A 24,424-nucleotide genomic window follows, 5' to 3' on the forward strand; every position below is an offset into this window, starting at 1 on the left:
TATGCAAATCCTCTAAACACTTCACAAACCAACACTAATCCCCGTTAACGTCCCAGGTCACGTTCCAGTAGGGTCCACCAATCGACGAGACCGATTGAAAATTTCAATGAAAAAAGAATACATCCATTTTTATATCTCTTTTATTGATTTTATTTACGTTCATCGGATCCCAGCCCATTACCGGAGTTATATCCTTCCGGACAACCGACGGAAACGGGAAAGAATAGCGCCATTTATTTCCACCCCTCTGCAAACCTCCCTCCAGAAATTCTCAATTTCGGCCAAAAATTTCAGCTTATCAGTTTTCACTTTTTCCCGAACTCTGGAAAATGAAGGTGAAAACCGAACGAAAAGCCTGTTCCGTACCACCTCCCCAAACCTCCTCTCCTTTTCCCCTCCCCAATCACTGTGTAATGATTTATTGGTTTTGATTTTGAGCCCCGTCCCTGGGAACCACTCGTTTTCCAAACCGGTATTATTACCTCCCTCGGAGTGAACGAACAAAAAAAAAGAAAAGCCGCTCGAAATTGGCTCCAGCCTGATGACGAGCGAGCTTGAAACAATTTTCAGCCTACCGGGAAAAAGTTCTGAGGCGGGGGGAGGGGGTGCTAAATTGAAAAATTCGACGCTCTCTTGTTAAAGGATTTTTTGGAATTGGAACCGATTATGGCCTTAATGGGAGGGGTTGAAATGTCGATAGAATGTGCGCCATGAATCATGGATGAGAGGATTTTGGGTTTGGTTTTGGGGGGAAATTAGGGGCAAATTAACGATAAATTGTTTCTATTATTTTGATCTTCTTTATTTCTTTCTAATACATTAAATTTAAAAACACGTTTCTTCAAGCAATTCAAGAACTTTTTTCAAAACATACAAATTTTTAAGGATTTAAAGTTGAAAGAAGCAGTTAAACTCACCCAATTCCATCAAACCATATGACCTGCCAACGATTACAGAGGCTGCCAAATATTTTCATCATCCTATAAATACCGAAAAGCCGGATATACGTTGGAGCGTGCATGGGCGGGTTGATCATGGCCATAAATTTCCCATCATTTCACCCCTTTTCTCGCCTTGGTGTTTTCCCTCTTTAACAGTATCGTTTGTACCATATGCTCATCCTCATAAAATGCCATCAACAACATATACACTATCTTTGTCTATCATATGTGCACTCTCTCTCACTCTTGTATAATACTAACATTTTCCCCCAAAAACTAACCTAAAAAATCGAAAAAAAAAACGCAAAAAATAATCTTCAGTTGCGGCGAGGGTCGTGTCATGTCGCCGGACGGCAAGGGCTGCATGGATCGGAACGAGTGTCTCGATCTGCCCTGCCTCAATGGGGGCGTCTGCGTCAACCAGGAGCCCAAGCTGCGCTACCGGTGCGACTGCCCGGACGGCTTCTGGGGCGAAAACTGCGAGCTCATCCAGGAGGGCCAAACGCTGAAGCTGAGCATGGGCGCGCTGGCCGCCATCCTCGTCTGTCTGCTAATCATCCTGAGTGAGCTGCCTTTCCTCCTTACTAACCCCTCTTTCTTACGATATATACTAACACCCCAGGCTGGGCCAAAAAAAGTCTGGAAGGTCTTGCGCTTTTGGCTCTGAATATTTATGAGGAAGAAGAAGTAGAAGTAGTGCACGATTTGCATGATTTGGTCGTTTTCACTTTTTTGGATTGTTCGTTTTTCGTTTCGTTCAGCCTCACACCTACCTTGCATGCTGTTCTGTATCTCTATCACTATGTTACGGTACGTCCCCTTAAAATACTCCTTCTACATCCAACACCCTTTAAAAATACTACGCTAGAAACTAGTACGAAGAACTACGGAAACGTAACGTTTTGAACAAACACACACCCCCAACCCCACCCACATACTCCATATAGACTGTTCGAATAGACGTCCCCACCCGAAACCATCTCGGAACTACGTCACGGTGTGTTTGAATTGCAAATAATTTCACTACTGTTCCTTTGCATGAAATTTGTTTACAAATAAGTCGTTTTTGAGGTAAGTCTTGGTTACTGATTATAATTATGTGGTTTTTCAGATGTTTTTACTGTTCAGCTGATTTAAAATGAATTTCCAAAATGTTTCAAAACTCGCACTGAAAAAACAGGTTTAATTCTAAAATTTGCGGCTGTCAGTTACTATAAAAAATATTTAAAGATTCCTCAAATTTTTTGTTAAAATATTATTAGTCAGTTAAAAAAATGTTTTTATTTTTAAGCTGCTGATTCAGCAATCGGTAAAAAACAACTGATTATAGAACAAATTAATCTTTGTTCATTTTGACTGATGATTTATTGATAAGAACATGAATGTTCTTGGTTTTATAATAATTTCAATTCATTTAATTGTTAAAATGGACTGCATTTGTCCTGTATCGGTTAGTAATGTAAATGATAGTGTTAGTAATAAAGCTTTGGTTTTGAGTAATTTAAAAAAAAATGCATAAATTTATGACCTAAAAGAAATCTATTTCAAAAATTGAGAAACGAATAAAAATTGTATAAAGATGCGCACATTAAGTAATTTTTGATTGCTAAACGACTAAGTTGGCTTTATGAACAACAAAGTTTTAAAAATCTCTTTCCTTTCTTTTATTATTTAATAACAGAAAAACAACTTAAGATTTGCTTTAATTTAATCTTTTTTGATATATTAATTCTAATTAATAGCAAAATAGATTATTATTTGTAATTGTAAATGTAATTAAATATTTCAAGCTTGTCCACACAAGCTAAATATGATTAAAAACGCAGGAAAACTCATTTCTAATTATTTTATGCTAATTAAAAATATACTCCCATTAAAATTTTAATGTTTCTTGAAATAAATATGTAGAGCACCGATTTTTTAAAAGAAGTGGGAGAGACAGCAGAAAATTAAAACATTTGCACTTTTGAATGTTTTGATTATTTTTAAAATAATTAAAGATAGAGTTAATGTTGAAATTTGGTTACATAATATTTGGTTCTCATAAGAAAATAGTTCCAATTTTTACCGCACTTGCAAATATTCTTCAAACAGAAATAACATTTCAAAATTGTTACTCTAAATTTCAATTTCTTTAAATTGTTATTTAAAACTCAAAACTATTAAATGTTAAAAGAACGTTTTATCCTATTTTAGCATAATCAAAATAATATCTGTAATAAATTTAACACAACATTTTTAAAAGCATTACAAAAATCCAAATTAGGAATTAATGAAAATATATTGAAAATGATTGTAACATGGAAAATAATAATTATAATTTCAAAATATTTTAAAACTAAAACAAATCCTGAAACTCAAGTTTTATGGCTTGTAAAATGTAGCTTTAAATTTTACAAGTATAAAAAACTTGAAGTTGGCAAATGGTAAAAAAAATAAAAGTAAACATTACTAATATAACAAATTCTTGACTCTTGTAACAATAATATTGTCGGGTTTGAAACTGATAATTTACCATATATGCCTTTGAATTTTTATGTAAAAAAAATCTGAACTACGATTTTATTTTTTTTTCTTCGAATTATCCAAATGATATACTGCCGTTCTACGCATAATTGTCCCATGTTCGAAAAAGTGCAACTGAAAAAACGCGATTGAAATTTTTCGACCGATTTCTTTGTTTCTACGCATAATTGTCCCGTAGGTTCCTTTGTACCCTATGTGTCCCTAATCACCCCCGTTAGCACTTTATCACCCTTATTTGTGATTCTCTCGCCATATAACAGACAAACTAGACATAATGCTTCGTAAAACTAATGATTCCGTGTAAGAAAATGCTCAGTGGTACAATTATGCGTAGAAGTTTAACGATGGGACAAACAGACTTGGTGTTGTTTTTCATGAGTTTCCTAACAATGTACCAGATTTTTTGTGTTTTTCTCAAAGTACACATCAGACTAAACTTAAAAATGTCATAAAGTCAAAATCGTCCAAAACTGACATGGGACAATTATGCGTAGAACGGCAGTATAGTCGAAATAAATGCTCCAGGGTCAAATGTTCGAGTTGATTGGAAAATTTTGAAAATAAAAATAACTATTTCGAAGGTTATTTTGTAACTTTTTTCCTGCATTAGATTCACCCGCAAACTTTGTTCCCAACTTTGAGTTAATCAGCTGTTGAAAGGTAGTCCACAACTCAGCTTAGGATTGTAACTTCAAAGAAGTAGTGCTTAAACAACGAAATAAATAAAATGAAATGAAAATAAAAATGTTCGAGAGATTCGAAAATTTCCTGATTTTTTTTTGTTTTTTTGATATTTAAAATAAACTACATATTAGTTAAGATGTAGTAAGATCGATGCAAATATTTTTCAAAGTTTATGTCGCTTGAAAATTAGTCCGAAAATCAGGGGGCAAACAAAATAATTTTTCAAAAAACTAAAAATAGAAATCAAATCAACTGAAAAAATCAAAAATGCATTTTTCTGCATTGATTATCATATTTCGCATGTTTTGGCTGGATTAAAATTATTTTAAATTTTTATGAAATTCCAAAACTTTCGCAAAAAAAATTTCGTCAATATTTAGAATGGAAACTAATGGTTGCAAAACAACTGGGCAAGTGTATAATGCATTTTAAAACACTTTTTTCATTCAAAACCATCGATCGTTAATTCAATTTCTAAATTTTTTATTTTTAAAATTTAAAACTTTATTTCAAAAATCATGTTTTTTTTCGAAAGTTGCAACCAATTTAATCTCAATTAAAAAGATGCCATTTTTTGGCATCTGAAATAAACCCAAAAATGCAAATTTCAGTACAGGTTATTTTGCCTAATTTATTTTTTGTTGCATGAAAATTTTAAAATTTAATATAAAACGTTGCTAAATCCACCATTAGGTGGGTGGTGCCTTCCTCACATTTACAATGTAATAATGAAAATAGTTTATGAAAAAAAAATTATACCTAATACAGACTTTTCCAGAAAACATGCAAACTCTCATTTGAAGCAATGTGGCAACCGGGCGTTTCGCATCTGGCGCGACTCTCGCACGTAAACAAAAAGACCCGGCCTTTTGAGGTTAGGCAAAAAATCACCCTTTTTTGTATCTACAAAAATCTTTTTCTTGGCATAACTTTTTAAATACTTAACTAAACAGAATAAAATTTAATAGGGTCTTAGGGGACCCCAAAACGAACAGAATAAGGCGGATCCGGCCAAAATCGGTTCAGCCAGTTCTGAGATAATCGTGTGGAAAAAAAATCGTGTCTACACACATCCCCACAGACATTTGTTGAATTTGATTCTGAGTCGATAGGTATACGTGAAGGTATATCTAGGAGGCGTATTTAAGAAGTTCATTTTTCGAGTGATTTTATAGCCTTACCTCAGTGAAGTGAGGAAGGCAAAAATATATATTTTTACAGATATTTTTAAATGTTCAAGTATATTTTTCTGGCAAGCTCTAAGCAAATCCATTCTCAAATTACAGATTTTGAATATGGTTGTAGCCAATGATGCAAGATTACTTATTTACTCATAGAAAAGGTACACTTAAGTATCATCCAAACCAAAAAATAATTAATAATAAAATTTTCAAAAAAAATGCTGATTTATAGGAGAAATGCTCAATACTCAGATTTAAATAGTCTGTAAAATAAACTGATTATTAAAAATGTCGTTTATGTTCTAAAACCGATTTAAAGGACATTAAACTGATGAATGTAAAATAAATTTTAATTTAAAAAAAATTAAAACTAAAATTACAAAAAAAAAAGAAAAAAACTTTTAATGGTTTTGTTTAACAGTTGTTTTCCTGTTTCTGCTTCCTTTTACAACCAATTTTAGTTGCATTTGTTGAGATAAATGCCTTATACAAAGCTGAATGGATCCCCAATAATTTTGTATTTTATTTAGAAAACTACTCTTAGTCGATAAAGTAAAGAAATAAATTGAATTGAATTGAACTAAAACAAGATTTTTTGAAAACTGAACAAAACTTTAAATCTTATCAAGCGAAAATTTAAGATTAGCGACCATTCCACACTAAAATTCACTTTCCTTCGAAATTTGAATAGTTTTAATTTAATTTGAATATATTTTATTTAAACCAAATTATGGATTTATAATACCCTAAGCCTGCATCTCACTTTTAAGCTTAACCCTTTGGGAGCACCCGAGTAAACTCTGTCAGACTTACACAAAAAAAAATCCTGCAGTTTATTACACTTTCAAAAAAATAAAAAATAAAACTTTGATGGCACAGAACACTTTCAACCACATATTATAATCATAGACCAAAACGACATCAAAATAGCAAATCGCAGATTCAATATTGTTGAAGAAATAGTTGAAACAAAACGATTCTTTAAACACACCGTGCCGCCTTCCACCCCTTCAATGCGATTCGATGAGCTTGAACACTGGTGTAGCTTTAAGAATCATAAACTCAAAGAGATCTCGAGGTCGGTAAGTAGGTATGCGAGTAGCGCAACTTTCATTGTTGTTTCGTCCTTTTTTCTCTCTTTTTCTCTTTTTATGTATATGGCACCTCGAAAAAAAAAACCTCTCTTTTGTTTGCCCTGCTACCAACACATCACCACACCACCACAACAAACAAAAAAAACACACATTTTTGTCACCACACAAAACCAATTGATGTCCCCGTGAACCTGTGTGTGTGTGTCCGTGTGAGTATAGTTGTCCCGGGGGCTACCAAAAGTCCGGTCCGCAGTGTGTCAACGCGAACGAGTGCCTGTGGCATCCGTGCCAGAATGGGGGCCGCTGCCGGGATTACGCCCCGCCGAAAAAGTACGAGTGTGTGTGCCCCTTCGGGTACACCGGGATGCACTGCGAGCTGGAACTGCTGGCCTCGGGCGTGCTGACGCCGTCCAAGGACTTTATCATCGCGCTGATCGCGTGCGTCTCGACGCTGATACGTGAGTAGTTATTGCTATGATCTTTTCAGTCATATCGGTTACAGCAGGGAGGTGTAATCAGGGATATCAAAGAGGTTGTATTTTTTTTTTTGGGGATTTTCAAACATTCAAAAGCTTGTACTGGCGTGGGCTGTGTGTGTAGTTTGAAATGACGATAAATAACACTGAAAAAAGCTTCTCATTCAACAAATTCATCCATGATTTCATAAACTAAGAATGTTTTTCATGAATCGAAATTCAGCTAATTATTTTTTTTTTTAATTTTGATGTATAATTCAAAATTTGTTTGCATTTGAAGATTTGAAGATTTGAAGATTTGAAGATTTGAAGATTTGAAGATTTGAAGATTTGAAGATTTGAAGATTTGAAGATTTGAAGATTTGAAGATTTGAAGATTTGAAGATTTGAAGATTTAAAGAATTGATGATTTGATGATTTAAAGATTTGAAGATTTGAAGATTTGAAGATTTGAAGATTTGAAGATTTGAAGATTTGAAGATTTGAAGATTTGAAGATTTGAAGATTTGAAGATTTGAAGATTTGAAGATTTGAAGATTTAAAGATTTGAAGATTTGAAGATTTGAAGATTTGAAGTATCGAGGAGAATGGAATTCTGAGGATTTCAACCTTGAAGGATAGATGAAGATTCTATTTGATGCTTTAATGTTAACTCGATAAGAGTTTTTACAGTGTCATATCTTTTCCCAATTACAAATCATTATTTTTTGTGTGATATTTTCAAGAAAAATATCGGTTTTTAATAGAACTTTGCCAGAAAAGTATGATTTATGCGCAGAAGGTATACTTTTGTAAAATGTTCAAATTTTCCTTTTCATTTTCAATATTTTTTTTTTTAAATCGTGTTTTTCAAATACTTTTTATTGGTCTGCTTTGTCTGATAGATTATGTTTGACTATGAAGAATTTTATCGTGTATTTTTGGATTTTCTAAAAAAAAGCTTTAAAAATCTTTTCATCTGTTCACTTCTTATGCTGAGATTTGAAGGATTTTTTTTTCTTTTTTTTTTTGTCAAAGCTTGCATGAATATGCAATTTATAAAAAATGACAGGCAGCAACATTTTATCTGGGAAATTCATGTGAAAAAAATATTCATTTCTATATCGAACAGTTCTGAAGATTTCAAGCTGGGTTTAGTTTTTTGTCAAGCATTAAACTTTTAAAAATTTATTTATGCAATCATTATCATCAAAACTCTTAAATCAAAATTTTTAAGCAATTTCTCGAAAATGTGTTCAATAAAGACTAAACCAATACATACAAAATTAATTATCAAATTTTTCGATCTGATTATTAAAATAGTTTAAGCCAAACCAGTCATTTTAATTTGATTAATGCCTAATTTGTTTGAATGCCGAAAAAATGTTTTGTTATTTTGTCACAAAACATAGATTGAACTTCAGATAAAACATTTTTAAATACGACACTAAAATGATTTTTTTTTTTCTCGTACCATTTTTGCTTGAAACCGCAACATCCTCGATAAAATTTTCATAGTTTAGAAAATATTGTTCAGATCATAATAGAATCAAAAATCATAACAATCATGTTTCAGAATAATGTTTACAATAATCGATTATTTAAAAAAAATGTGACATAAAAATAAAAAATGCTCCAGACATCCTACTTCCTTTTTTATGCTTCGAAGTGTTGTCCATTGCTTTTCTAACTGAAAAAAATGATAAATTTTAGAAAAAATATATATTATCTAAACAATTAATACTATCAAATGATTTTTTTTTAACTTTCCATAATTTGAAAAGGTACTTTTTCCCACGAAAAAATAAAAAATATAATTACGAAAAATTAAGACTGTACTTTTTCCCACAAAAAAATAAAAAATAAAAAATTTAGTGTTTTTTTCTATGATGTTCTGATGATGATTAAATTCATCTACTTGGAATTAAGATAAATAATAGTAGTTTATGCCACAAGTTGCAAAAACAAGATTTTTTCAGCACGAGTCATACGTTTATCCAACGAGGTTCACCGAGTTGGATAAATATGACAAGTGCTGAAATGATCAACTTTTGCAACGAGTTCCATACAACATTTTTTGCATTTCCGAAAAACACCCTTTGAGTGGAATTATAAGTCAAATGTTCATGTCTTTGACAATAAGCCGTTTAAAACAAAATAATGTTGAAAAGTGTTACTTTTCGAAACAAGTGCTGAAAAGTTCAACTTTTCAGCACCCATTTCAGTGCTGAAAAATAGAACTTTTCAGCATTTATTGTGAAAAGTGTTGCTATTCGATTCTGTTATTTTTGGTACAGAAAAGTAGGCTATTTCGTCGTTCGAGAATGACAGGAAAAGTGAGTAGTTTTACGACGGAATTGCAAAAAGATTTTTTTTACACTTGACTGTGATAAATTCAGTATAATTTTAAAATTATCATCAGATTCTAAAAAATAACATTCATTTATTTTAATTTCTAATGCTGCACGGAGGAAAAAGAGTTCCTAAAATCGTGAACCTAAAAGCGTTCATGAAAATGGGAACCACGAACAAAGTGTTCAAATTTCATGGTACGTTTTTCATTCACGTTTATAGAAACTCTTTTTTCTCCGTGTGCTTGAATGTTTTATTAGTTTGTAATTTTTTTTTTTAATGCATTTTGAATAAACATCCATATCATTGATTTTATTGTCTGTTAACATTTTAGGCTTTCGCTTTTTGATTTTATGATTTTTATTTATTGATCTATTATTTCAAAATCAATCCTTTCTTTATTTATAGATTTCTACTGGTCTTGTTTTTAACACTGCCGTTTGAACATTGTAATTGGCTATAATTTTAAAAGTTAAGTTAACGTTGTTCCTTTTCAGGCTCAAAACTTAGACACTATGCCAATAAGATTTATTTGTCTTACTGGAGCATTCGCCAATTGTTATAATTATAAACATTTTGGTTTCACTTAAATACAGTTATATGTTGACTATTGTTATAAAAACATATTTTTTCTTAAATCCGAAAATAGTTGGTTTGATTATTTGAATTGAGTTGATTTTATTCAATGTTTGCAAAAAATGCAACTTAAAATAAAATTAAATCAACCTTCTTATCATCTGTCACATTTCACGTTTCAAAAATGACACCAAATCGTTAGCAAATGAAATTGAATATCTGTCCTGCTCGCACGTCCAATTTTCAGTCGCGATCCTCAAACCCGTCACACAGCCACCTCCTCGTACGTCAAGCAAATTGAAGCAGCTGCACCGCACACTTTCAAAGTTGAGCTTGAAGAGTGTGTCACTCCGACGAGTAACGTAATAACTCATCTCCGTGGTGGGTGAAAATCCGCCAAACCCAGCTTGCTACGCAAAAGTGCAGATAGTTTTCGGGGTGAAGCTTTTCCAGCCCGCGAGAGCTTTTCAATTTTCTTTATCCATATGGTTTCACATTTTTTTGCTTTTCTATTTTTCCTGCATAATAATCCGAACCCTGCGGCATATCGTGGAAAGTCACCTTACCTCTCTGCTGCATTTTCCCCTTGCGCGGTGGAAGTTGTAACAATGCTCACATGATTGCCATATTGAAATTTCAACTCCATCCACCACTTTCGGCTTTTCCGGGCAGATGGAAAAATAGACTCGAAAAAAAAATGAAATCCGGAATGGAAAGGAAGGACTTTTCCTTGCCGATGGTTGGAAAAGCTTGGCTGCGAAAACATTCTATTATTGTCATCGTCATCGTCTTTGCGGAGGATTTTCCATTTTCCAAGCTTTTTTTTTTCTTCCACTCTTCACACAAATGGTACAAGTTTCATTTTTCAGTTGATATAGCATATCCTCTCGAGTTGAGTGCTGCGGGAAAAAATCTCGAGCCAAGTCGGAGTCTTCGGGTTTCTCTTGTTTATTTTTCGCAATTGCCAACACAGTCCCCACTCCCCCACATATGTATGCGCCCATATTATAGTTATAGAGAGCATATTTTTACAATACACTATACTGTAGCTCACCCCCCGCACCAATATTCGTTCTTGTTATTGTTCTGCCTCTGCTGTCGCAACCTCTACCATTTTAAGTGCCCCCTCTCAGGTTCAGCTAGTTTAGCTAGTTGCTGCTGTCGTTATAGTTATTGTTGTTGTTGTAAGTTCCTGAAGAACCGGGTAATAGACCCAGTCTCCTCATGTGGGCTCTTCCCGGTTTTGCTCAGAGCCAAAAATCGATCTGTCGGCGCAAATATTGTTGGAAGCATTTTCCGGAAATAAGAAACGGGGTTGTAGAAGGGCAAAAAAGATTTTTTTAAGATAACTTCTATAAAATAGTAAAAAGAGATTTAATATTATTCCAATTTAACATTTACATAAGTAAACAGGTTGGATAATAAGCAATTCTTAGACTAATTCTATCTCACACGTGTTATATTAAAATTTAAAATGAAAAATCACAGGGTTTTTTTTTTAACCACAGTCTTTCAATACAAGTTACCAACATAATATGAATACAAATTTAGTGTTATTTTTTTTAAATTGAAGATAATGTAGCCAAACATGTAGGATTTTTTTTTCACTTAAAATTAAAGAAGAATTTTAAATTTAGCCAAACTTCAGATATTTTTTTAAATAACTTTGTTAATGTTAAGGGCGCTTTATGAAAGCTGATTCATAATCTAGTTGCTGATAGGCCGGTTATAGAAATGGGCCGAGGAAGGGTATATTTATCTTACCTGTTAAAATTGAGGAAGTTAAAAATTTCAGTTATTCTTGGAATTTTCAAATTAAACTGCCAAAACGTGCTCAAAACTTTATATCAGATCCTTGAAACCTTAAATATGGCAAAGACAAAAAAAAATAAAAATTTCTTAATTTTTTTGTGTTCAGAGCAATTCCAGCTCAAATCAGGTTTTTTTCTGGTACTTTTGTACCCGACCCTCTCCGATTTCAATGAAACTTTGCTGACATGCTATCTTAGGCCTATATAAGCCATTTTTATGTATATGGAGTGAATTGTACTCGAAACTGACATTTGAGAAGGGCGTAATTAATTTAAAAAAATGTATTTAGTAATTTAAAAATTACTATATCTCAAAGCCATTGCATCGTATCAAAAAGCGGTCAAAGACAAACTTGTAAAAATTTGGATGGGCTTTCTGAAAAAAAAATACACTGAAAGAAACATACACGCCACTTCCATGATATTTTTCAATTTTTAAGTTTAAAAATTATTTTTTGTTCTTTCGGTAGCTATTTTCGAGACTGAGAAATCAAGTCTGTCATGTAGAAATTGGCAAAAACCAAAAAAAAACTATTTTTCAACTTTTTCATTTCTAAGATTTTTTTAACATTTTTTCAAAAGAACTGGACATAGGACAATGATCAATATGGAGACTTTTATGTAAAATTGTCTGGGAAAGCGACCACTTTTCAAAAACATATTTTAAGTAAATGATTTTTGTATTTTTTAGGAGAGACATACCATCTTGCATTTTTTGTAAGTCTTTTGTAACAGGTAGGCTAATTTCTTTAAAAAATTGAAGAAAAAAAATCATGACATCTCCTTCAGATTTAATTTTTAAACTTAAAAATTGAAAAATCTCATGGAAGTACCGTATATTTTTCTTTCAGTGCATTTTTTCAGAAATCCCACAAGTTTGTCATTGACCACTTTTTTACGAAACAACGGCTTTGAGCTACAGCTATTTTTAAATTACAAAACACAAAAATATTTTAAATTACTTGCGCCCTTCTCAAATGTCGTTTTCGAGTACAATTGAATCCATATACACAAAAATGGCTTATATAGGTCTGATTATGGGAAAAAGCTTATAGAATTATTTTCAAACGCTAAGCTTTCATTTTTTGAACAATTTTGTTAAAAATGCTTCAAAAATATTTATTCAATCAAATAAATAACATTTTGATGTATTGATAATTTGTACGATAAAAGCAACAAGTCTTTTGTTTGCAATTTGAATGCTTTTAAGTTTAGAAAATTCAATAAACTTTTATTAACAAATGAATCATCTAAACTTAATAGAATTCAACAGTTCCACTTAACTTTGGCTTGAAATTTAATTAAGTTTGATCAAACTCAATTTCCTAACAGTAGATTAGACAAAAGATTCGAAAACTACTACCAAAAACCTTCCAAAATCTGTGAACAAATTGAAATTGGTTATTTTTTACAAAACATTAAATTATTTAAAGTCATGTTCAAGGTATATCTTAAATATTCTTCAACTTGTTTTTTCGTCATCATTCAAAAGAATTACTCAAAATTGTTTTTTTTTTTCTTACAAATGACAAATTAACCATTCTTAGTCTTTTGCCTATTCGCTCCAAATTTTCACTGTTTTCAATTTCAAATTTGATTTTATGAATGAAAACACCATTTTATAAAGATTCAATCATTTAAATTTGGTTGAAATGTTTCTTTACTTCAATCACCAAAAGTATTGACCAAATATGCCCAGAAAATATGTTTTTTTTCACAAAGCCATAGAAATTGCTGGCAAAAGCTCAAATTTTGACTAATTCATTCGTTTCAAGAAGAATAAAGTTCGTTTTTTGTTGGTACAATGCTTAGCCAACTATTTTTGTACATTTTTTAAATGTTCTTCGGTTTTAAAAAAACGACATATTTCTATTTCGCGAGAAGCGCAGACACAAAATAAAGCTCAGTATTTTATTGCAAGGAAATCAATTATTTTTTTTTCGATTATGAAAAAACAATGAATTTTTTTTTTTTCATCATCTGCGCAAATACAGTCACATAGCTCAAACAAAAATATCAATCAACTTTTTTTTTACAATAATTTTCTATTAAAATACTCAACCTCATCACTAGACGGGTTTCGATTTGAAAGTTTGCCAAAAAATTTTGTATGAAAATTATCAATCCAAAACCCTTATTTTAATTTTTTGAGAAAAGTTTGAGAAAAATGATTTTATTTAATTCATATAACATTACCAATGTCTTTAAAAAATAAGGTTCAGCTTTGGCCTTATTCGTCAAATAATCCCTTCTTCCAACGTTAAAAAAACATGTTTAACGCAATTTATACCAACTTTAAAGCTAATGATTCAAATATATAAATAAATGTGAAAAAAAACAATGCAAAAACAATTACAGCATAACAGGAAAAAACACACACAAAACAGGTTAAAGATAATGTTCACAGTTTGAAGAACAGGCCAAATACTACAAATAAAAAGAGATAAAACAAACTACAATACTTATATTAGTTAGGAAAAACAACAAAAAAACATGAAACAAAATTCAATTCAAAATAAAAAGTTTAGATACAAAACTGCTCTTTATTAAGAATCTCAATTTTGAAATTATGCTTAGTTTTAAGTAGAAAGATAACTTCAAATTTCAACTAGAAAATTGCCTTCAGAGTTTCCCGGAAAATGCTTCCTACTTAACTTATCACAATCATTTAAGTAAAAATATTGATCCGAAAACTAATCTTCTATTATCTTTCCGCCCCCTTTTTCAACCCATCAGTCCTAGTCCTGGTGTTCGTGGTGTACAACCGGCGGCGCGAGTCCCACATCAAGTACCCGGGCCCGGACGACGACGTGCGGGAAAACATCATCAACTACGACGACGAGGGCGGCGGTGAGGACGACATGACCGCGTACGACATCACGCCGCTGCAGATCCCGATCGGACCGATGCCGGAGCTGACGCAGTGCAAGATGCCACCGCTGATGTGTAAGTGGCCAAGTTGGAGCCACTTTAAGACTTTGAAAGATTTTTAATTTTGAAAATTCTTGTGTGTCTTTCCCCAACAGACCCCGTGATGACGATGGGACCGGGCCACGAACCCAACGTCGGAATGTTCATCGAGGAGCACAAGAAGCGGGCGGACAGCGATCCGAACGCACCGCCGTTTGACGACCTGCGGAACTACGCGTACGAGGGCGGTGGCAGTACGGCCGGATCGCTCAGCTCGCTGCAGTCGGGTGAGTTTCGATTGAATTAAAAACCACACCACGGATGGTTAGCGCCAAAATTTAGGCAAAACCAACCATTTACATGCTCACAATGAAGCCAACATTGTAAACAAACCACTAAACGTCGGTCAGCTGTCAGTTCGATGTATTTTTCGGTTCAACTGCCGGAAATCACTTGCAACTTCAAACGATGACCAACAAACCAACAACAGGTTAAAATTTCAATTCATTGTTTGGCATTTGAAGGCCCACAAGATGAAATTAATTTATGGCCGTCATTGGAGCCGACATTTTTTTCGAACAACTGGGCCAAAATGAAGTTTGGTAGACCACAGTTCTGGTTTCAATTACATGCCAGTTAAAACAGTTTGGTTCGTGTAACTCATTACTCGTTGAAAGGAGAATTCCGGCAATATTTACCGTTATGTGGTGCAATACACATTGGAACCCATTTGAGCCAATTTGGGACCAACTCACATATTATTGGGAAAAATTGCCCCGACCCCTCTTCGATGTTCGTGAAATTTTGGCATAATGGATAAATTATGTTCCTGATCACGAATCCGAGCTTCATTTTTCGATATCTCGTGATGGAGGAGTGGTACAACCCCTCCCATGTTTGAACAATGAACATTCGATAAAAGACGTGTTTTTCAATAATTTGCAACCTGAAATGGTGATGTTTTGGTAATTTTGTATCCAAGGGACTTTATGTAAAATTTGGCGCCCGACTTACTTGAAATGTCGTATTCTTCTTCGAAATAACACAAAAATAGTATTTGGAATTCTAACATTTTACGTTACTAAACTGGGTTATTTGTTAAAATGAAACAATGATCTACAAAAATAACTCTGCAAAGTTCGAAAAAAATTTGAAATTTAAAATAATAAATTCTGTTTTTAAATTAAAAATGACCCTTCTGATTTATTGCAGATTCAAAAAGTACATTATATTTCCCTAAAATTACATGTACCAACTTTTTTACAGTTAAGTAACAAAAAATGTCAGAATTTTCGAAAAAAAAATGTATTTTTACCTTTTTTTATATCAAAATTTCGAGTACGCCATCAAATTTAGAAACCATAACCATTTTAAGTTGCAAATTATTGAAAAACACATATTGAAAAACGAAAAAAAATTGAAGGGGTCGTACCGCCCTCCGTCACAAGATATCGAAAAATGGAGTTCAAATTCGTGATCAGAAACAAAAGTTACCCCTTGGTACAAAATTTCACGTTTTGTCCATTGTTTGCCCATTTGACAAAACATTTTTGTAAGCAGAAATGTTTGAAAGAGTCCTGTTGCCAGTAATGCAACTGGCAACTGTACCTAGAAACAAATGTTGAATAATTTTCTCATTTTTTTATTTAACCTTGTTCAGACATGCCTCGGTTTTGCAAACAGAAAACAGAAAAAAATCAAACGATCGGGATTTTATCAAAAATTTTGAATGTAACAATGCACATTTTTGAAAATTCTCAAAATTTTGTTAAAACTACGTATTTAAGTTTTTTTTACAATAGGTCAACAAATGATCGGATTTTTTTTCACATATCGTCGCCATCGTGCTAACTTGTCGTACGTGCATTTTGGGCCAAATTGAGTTAAGAACGCCATTTTGTGCAGCTTACAATGCCTCACCTTTTGACCTTCACAGATCCCCAAAATTCGATTTCAATCCTGAGATATTCAACAAAAGCCGAAAAAACTCCGTGCATTTTTGTCACTTTACATATGAAATTAGTTTCAATCTTGTCGTGCTATCTTGTCACTCCATGAAAATTGATGTAAGTGCGACAAAAGGCCAAAGGGATTTCAGGCCAGGAAAGTCAGGATGCGTTTGTCGCACGTACAAGCTAGACTACCGTAAACATTTGTAATTATAACTCGGGACTCCAGCAACCAACTTCAACCAAACTTTGGGACAATGCACAGAATGGTGAGCCAAACAAAACGTGTTTGTTATTGTTTACATTGCGTGCTCTCGTGTTTGAATATTCAAGGTCAAACATTAAAACGCGTTTTTCTCGGAACGTCAAAATGGCGGGTGCGACAAGATAGCACGACGACGTCGATATTTCGATAGTAATAATATTTTTTGTGAAATAATCAAAATATTAACAAAATTATGTGTTTTCGAGTAAAAAAAATACTACAAAAAATAGTTTTTTACCATATCTATAACAAATGACCGGGATTTCTTCATACATCCAAAAGAAAAACCACATTTTTTTGAAATTACACAATATATTCACAAAACCACGTAGTTACGTAAAAAATTCTCAAATTTTCAGTGTTTTACAATATGGGTATCAAATGATCGTTGTTTTTTTTAATACAATTTGATAGTAATGTGAAATAATAATAAAAAATCTTAAAACTACGTGTTTTCGAAAAAAACTCAAAATTATTTTTTTTTATAAAATGGGTATCAAATTATCGGGATTTTTGCATACATTCCAAAAGTAATAAATGAACCTTTTATTTCGTACTTGAAAAAAAAACAGTTTTTCAACAAGAAAAAAAATATAAGTATTGCAAAAACATGCCACAGTTTCAGCATTTGCATGGAAAAAGTTTATTAAAATGCATCTTACACTAGTTCAGTTGTTTTGCAATCATAAATTTTCAAAAAATGAAAAATTGACGCAAAAATTCAATAGATTTTTAACATATTAAACATGATTTAAAAGCTGGGAATTGCATTTTAAATTGATTTCAGCTAATTGTACTTAAATTTCCATTCATAATTTGATTTTTTTTTTTTTGAACAAAATATGTTTTTTGTCCTCTGATATTTCGGGTTAATTTTTGAAGGAGGGTTAAGGTGTAGCCGTTGATCATTTTCGAAGAAATTTGATCATCACTTTAAAATATTCTGTATTAAATTCAATTTAACGAATTTCAGCACCAAAAGGAATCAGCATGTGCCGGTTGTTGCTGTCATGAAGCCACTGAAGGATTTTTTGATCTGAATCAATTGTGCTTCAAAATTTATATAATTGTGCTTCAAAATTTATATATATTTGTGGCACAGTCATTGACGTCCTAGTTGGCAATCATTGATTAATGACGATTTCCATAACTTAACAAGGAATCAGCATGTGTAGGGCACTATTCTAAACAACTTGTTGAAGGAATTTTGTCAAAATATTAAAAAAGACGCAAAATTTATAACTTTGAACGAAAAATCATGACAATGATGGAAGTCTTCACGCAAAAACCTTTAAATAAAATTGGTACCAGCCTAATAATAAATTGATATTTTGAGGTATTTTGCAAAAAAAACTTTTTTTTTTGTGAAAATTTTGGTTACTTTTAAGAAAAAATTATTGAAATGTATCAAAAATTACCAATCATTTTATATCCATTTGGAGAAAAAAAAAACAAAATTTTAGCTTTATTTTTTTCAAAAACCACGTAGTTTTGTGAACATTTTGAGTATTTCATATCAAATATTATTGCTATTGATATGTATGAAAAATATCGATCATTTGATACCCGTATTGTAAAATACTAAAATTTTGGGTCCGAAAGTAGTTAGTTTTGTAAACAAATAGTATTTCACGAAAAAATATTATAACTTCGAAAAAAAATCCGAGTGTTTGAAAACCATATTGCAATATTCTGAAAATTTTAAATATTTAAAAAGATGTGTTATAACTTTTGAAATGTATTAAAAATCCCGATCATTTGATACCAATATAGCAAAGCCATTTTGATTTTTTTTAATTACAGAAAAAAATGCATTTTACATCATCCATCCTAATCAATTTTCATAGTATTATAGCATCAGTTACGCACGCCTCGGTTTTGCATCCCCCATATGCGGTGCTAAACCGAGGCATGACTGTATTACTAAAAGTTGGATTGCTAAAATCCTAAAAGTTATCTTTTAAGCTTCAGATTTTAAATATTTTTTCCAAGAATCAATTTATTTATTTTTAAGAATAACTATAAATTTCTAGAGAAAAAGATGCATTTTTTTTGTAATTCGTACTTAACTTAATGTTCCATTTTAAGAAAAAAATATTTTTTTAATATCTGAAAAAAACGAGTAGGTACGCTGTTAAGAGGATTTAAATGCACTATTGAGCATTTAGATCAAGACTGACATTTAAAAGGGCCAAACATGAAAAAAAAATGCTAGTCTTGATTTAAAAAATTTCAAATTATTTTTTTCGAAAAGAACGAATTTTTCATGTATTAAAATTGAAAATCGGACCATTATTTGCTGAGCTATGGTCATTAGAAATTGGTCATTAGGTTTGGTGAGATTAAGATTAAATTTTCGTGTTTCGTTTTCTTCTCCAAAAATCACTATTTTTCAAAAATTCATAACTCGGCGGCAGATTTTTTAACCATGTTTTTCTATGGCTCAAAAGTTGCGGATTTTTGTCCCCTAAAACATACCAAAAAATCCCGAAAAAAAAAAAAAATGCGTATTTCGGGAAATTGAGTTTAAGTGAAAAAAAAGTTGATTAAAAAATCTTCAATTTTTTTTCCGTTTGCCTATTTTTTTTTCAAAAGTCCACAACGATACCTACAACTTTGCCGAAGACACCAAATTGATCAGAAAATTCACTCAAAAGTTACAGCTGTTTGAATATTTACATACCATTTTTGTATGGACAGCAGCCAAAATTGTATGGAGACTTGTATGGATGAACCAATCACATAGTTTATTTGGTCATAGGGAAGGCCCCCACAAAGTTTGAGCCAAATCAAAAAAATCCTTTTCCGGTTTTGGTAGAGAATTGCTCTATTGTATTTTCAACTAGTTCAACAAAAGTATTTAGGTTATTTTATAACCTTTATGAGCTCATGCATATCATTAAACATGCACTGTTTTGTCTACAAAATAATAACCGAATTTGGCAAAACAACAACGATGAGTTTAGCTCTAAGCTTACTCATCCAAATTTTATTCCCCAAAGTGGACGTAATTTTAACGCTCTCAAAACAAACACCAAAATAAACCAAGCCAACAAATCCCGTACTAAACACCATGTTTTCTCCCTCCCCTTATCTCTTTAAACCACCCCTTTAACAGGTACCGACGACGAGGTCCAGGAGTTTGACTACCTGGACGCGTGGGGCCCTCGGTTCGACAAGCTGGCCAACATGTACGGCGAGCACCACCCGACGGATCTGGACGAGCTGAACTAAGCGCGCCTCCAACCCCCCACACGAGAAAAAACAGTATCATCATCATTAACCTCCCTCGCTGCCACGTGGACAACAAACAACAACAGGTTAGCATCAAACGAGAGAGAGAGAGAGGGCTTTAGTTGTTCATTTTTTTTTGTAAGGGAGAAAGAGAAAGCAAAACAAAAAATGTGTGGGAGAGGGAAGTCGGGGAAAAGCTAAACCAAAGTTTAATTATTAATGTTGAGTGGTGGTGGTGACTCACTCACTCACTCACACAACCAAACGCACGGAACTGGTATCCCCTCTACACTGTGAGAAGAAGAGAGTGAAAGAGAGAGAGAGAGAGAAACGATGGATGACAGATCGCTCACTTTGAGAGCGATGTAATTATGATTCATCAAACTAAGTACCGAATATCAACGAGTTTTTAATGAGTGAAGTTCTCGGTCGAATTCTGGTTCAGTGGAATTTACACGAGACAAAAACAAAACACAAACACACATATACACTCCGACAAGTATACACACAGCAGTTGAACCGGGACTCTCACTCACTCACACACACACGTTTAAAGGTTAAGATTTTTTAAGTTTATTTATTCAAAACAATCGAAACAAGAGAGAGAGGGAGAGCAATCGAAGTACCTTCCAGCCAGTCAGATTTTTGTTTTGCTTAAAATTTTAAACGCAAATTAGCAATTTTGTTACTTTAGTTTGTTAAGAAAAACACACGAATCATTCGTTTTTATCTTGATTTAATCGCATTAGCCAGCAGAAAACAAAAAGCCACTGTTCCTGTTTTTTGTCTTAAGTAAGTGTAAACAAAGGGTTTTTTAGTAGGAAAAACTGTGACACACGATTGTTTTTATAAAACATAGTAGGCTGATGAGGGGTCACTCACAACTCAAACACTCTCACCAACACTCACACACGACAAAAACAACAACAACATCCACTCACTGAACACTTTTTAGTACGAATACAACTTTTACATGGCCATCTACGATCTACACGACGCGGCGGGAGAATAACGAGAACATCGCAAACTAGTTTGTAACTAAACTAAAAAGAGAAATAAGTGTATTAAGAAACAGCAGAAAAACACACACACTCACACACATGAAATTTAAGCTAAGTAAATCAAATATACTGATCGTGCGAGAAAATCAAGCATAACAATTCCGAAAGGCCGAAACTGAGACATTTGGAGAGCGAAAAGTGGTTGAAAATCAGTCAAAATCCGTGGAGAGAGGAGAGAACACGTGAGTGTTTTAAGGTAATTTATTTATGTCGTAAGGAAAACTAATATTAAAAAAAAACAAAAGAGAAAATGATATTGTACATCCAAAGACTGTAACGTTTGTTCGTATATAACTTTTCGTTTTTACTTATGATTTTTCGAGTATTTAAGTAACTAGAAATCGCAGCAGCAAGCCGAAGCAAACTGAATTTAAGGAGTTCGGTGCAGGCTGCTTACTCTCTTACTAAACAGACACACGGAGAGAAAGAGTGGGAGTGTAAACAGAATCTTTTTTAAAAGAAACGCCATCCCGAAAGATAACACAAACTCACAGACTAACGTTCCCCCTCTCCTAAACAGAGATGATATGTTAACTATTTCTCATCGCAAACCACACACAAACACAAAACGGTTAGGTTTCTTCTTTGTTGATACAGGAAATAGACAAACATACTCACGATATGAAAATCCCCCCTTTTCGTCCAATCATCCGGAAGTTCCCCCCTCCAAAAGTAGTGTAACGATTTACAAATTTGCGGAAACGCCTTCCGGAAGGTTTTATGACCTTTTGAAAAGGATACCCCGACACAAGCACACACTCAGCCACATTCACTCCACACTTTTACACTAACACACGTGCGAAACGACGTGAGAGATGAGGAGAAAAAGAAAACGAAAAAAACAAACTGAATCTGTATTATTAAACAATATTATTACTAACTAAGGTGAAGAAACAACAAACAAAAAAACGATATTACTTAGTACGCTCATTATTCTAGAACGTTATTTAATCAAAGCCATGACAACAAACACACTCACACATTGACAATTCGAAAATGGTACCCATTTTTAACCCGTTGCACACCCACACACTCACACCCCAAAAATTGGACATTGTTTTGTTTACCCTTTTGCGAGTCGCTAGTTGAAATCGGAACCGTTCTTTTTTAGTACAGTTTAGTACATTGAAATCGACATCATCATCGAAAAAGAGGCACGCTTGCGTCAATTCACCCAGCAGTGGGATTTCACCCAAAGTTGGGTGAACTGAGGTGAGCGTGCACCCACGCTCTCACCAATCCACACTCACTCACCAACACAACCACATTTACACGCGCGCATTCCCTTCGACGGTCAAAGCTCACACTAATACATCTAACCACGCGAGAGAGGAAATTCATGCACGCTCATTCGAGAAGCTCTAAATTTTGGGTTACTTTTACCCACAAAATAACAACAAAAGAAATAAACCTGCTAAAAAATTGTTTAAAATTTAGGTTAGTTTTGCTCAATCTTGAGTGAAGCTGGCCTATTCTAAGTCACATAAAAACACTCATATTTCTTCAAAACAAAATTTACTTAAATTTGAACAGGTTTTATCACAAATTTAGGTAATTTTCTCTCACATCAGTTTTGAACAAACATATAAGAAAAGAATTTGATTTCTTCAAAACAAAGCTTACTCACGTTTGAGTAGGACAAGCGATTTGCAAATATGGGTTATTTTCTCGCAAATCTTGATGAAAATAGCCTGAAGTTGGACAACCTTTCTCAATCATAAGTGAGATTTGTTTCGAAGAAATCTTTGGGAATTTGTTTGAGTGTATGCAATTGGTAAGCGCTACTTCAAAAATGGATAAAAATAACCCAAAATTTGACGTTCTTCGAACGAGCGCGTACACATTTAAATGAAACATTGAGAATCACACATCGCGCGACCTAAGAACTCGTTAGTTAATTGAAATCTATCTTTTTTAAAATAAAGGAAAAAAAAGTCAACTGAAACTGCGCATAAACTAATAAAACAAAAAAAAATACTGGACACCTTTGAGCCGCCGGCAGAAGATGGTTAATTCTACTCGTAAGAAAAAAACAAAAAAAAATAGCACTAAATTCCCCTTAAATGGCGACCCACATAATTTAGAGAGAGAGCGGTGGACGAAAAAACGACACATTTTAGATGAAATTCAACCGAAATCGCAGAAGAAGAAAACATCTGGTGTTGCATCAATAGAGAAATAAAGAAGCAGAAACCCGTGAAAAACTACCAAAATCCTAGTGTAAATATAGTGTTGTAATAAGAATAAGCAAATTAAGGGAAAAAACATGGCATAGAAAGAAGCATTGTCGTACTAGAAAAAAGGGGGCTTTCAATAAACAAAGTAAACAAAAAAAACAAGTTTTTTCTAACCCGACAACTGTGAGGAGTAAGAAATGGAAAGAAGCAAAAAGTGCAGCAGATTTATGAATGAAGTAAACAATGTTACTTAGAGAAAATTTTAGACAAACAATACACTGTCACAAACATACATTGGAAACACTCACTCACACAGTCACACACACACATTATACAAGCAACAACAAAATCGACGACGTTCAATTATGGTTAGAACAAAAAAAACATCAAGAGGAAGAAAAAAAATGCTAAACAAAAAAAGGAGAAAGTCACTGAAATAAATCTGAATGATTGATACAGAAATGTGCTGGTTGAAAAATCTGCCGTTTTTTCATTTGAAACCGATATCCGAAATATTTCCCTCCGTGTAAAGCAAATTGACGTTTCGCTGCATCTTCTTCAGGGTAATAAATTGCATTTTATTCATTTCCATCTCACTTGAGCAAAAATAAATTTCGCAGCCCACACACTTTATCACACCTCATTTATCTGACTTTTATTACTGCACTCGACACAGCGGGGGATTTCACCAGCAACCACCAGACTGCCCATAATTGAAAATCCGGCTATTATGCCAAATCAAGTATTCCGAGAAAAACGCGTTTTAGTGTTTGTCACTAAATCTCCGTCAAGGCAATTTCCCATAAGAGTGGCATATTAGCCGTTTGGTTTTTCGCATCGGCAGCCAAGTCTATACACTATTTCAGTGAAATTCAAGGGTCAGAAGATGCGTTGGAACATCCTCTATCACCTGGTGCTAATATCTCGTTTTTGCCAAAAGTGGATATTAGCCGTTTTTTCGATGGTGGGCAGCAGATTAATTACTAATGTGATGGCGGTCGTTAATGCGTGCCTCAAAAGGCATCGCTCGCGACAAAAATGAAATCTCGTAAAAAAATTCCAACGGTCGAAAAAAAAAGTCGTAAAAGATTCTTTTATGAGAGCGACGCACCCATCGGTTAATTTGAATTTTTCAAAGAGTGCTCTCCGGGAATGTGCGATATGGGAAATTATCGCTTGCTGGGATGAAAAATGAAGGGTGCGGTGAA

The 24,424-nt window shown here is 33.2% G+C and overlaps 1 protein-coding gene across 1 annotated transcript in view; it reads left to right on the forward strand.

Moving 5' to 3' along the window:
- The window catches only part of LOC6050285 (neural-cadherin), a 103,884-nt gene extending 80,190 nt beyond the window's left edge, over positions 1-23,694 (forward strand). Inside the window, exons 9-12 of the mRNA XM_038253578.1 lie at positions 1,263-1,504; positions 14,357-14,566; positions 14,647-14,817; positions 19,863-23,694. Of these exons, the coding sequence (XP_038109506.1) occupies positions 1,263-1,504; positions 14,357-14,566; positions 14,647-14,817; positions 19,863-19,978 (739 nt within the window). The 3' untranslated portion in view covers positions 19,979-23,694. The remainder of the gene's footprint in view (positions 1-1,262; positions 1,505-14,356; positions 14,567-14,646; positions 14,818-19,862) is intronic.
- Positions 23,695-24,424: the final 730 nt, after the last annotated feature.

Source organism: Culex quinquefasciatus, chromosome 2 (genome assembly GCF_015732765.1).
Source record: "Culex quinquefasciatus strain JHB chromosome 2, VPISU_Cqui_1.0_pri_paternal, whole genome shotgun sequence".
NCBI lineage: Eukaryota > Metazoa > Arthropoda > Insecta > Diptera > Culicidae > Culex > Culex quinquefasciatus.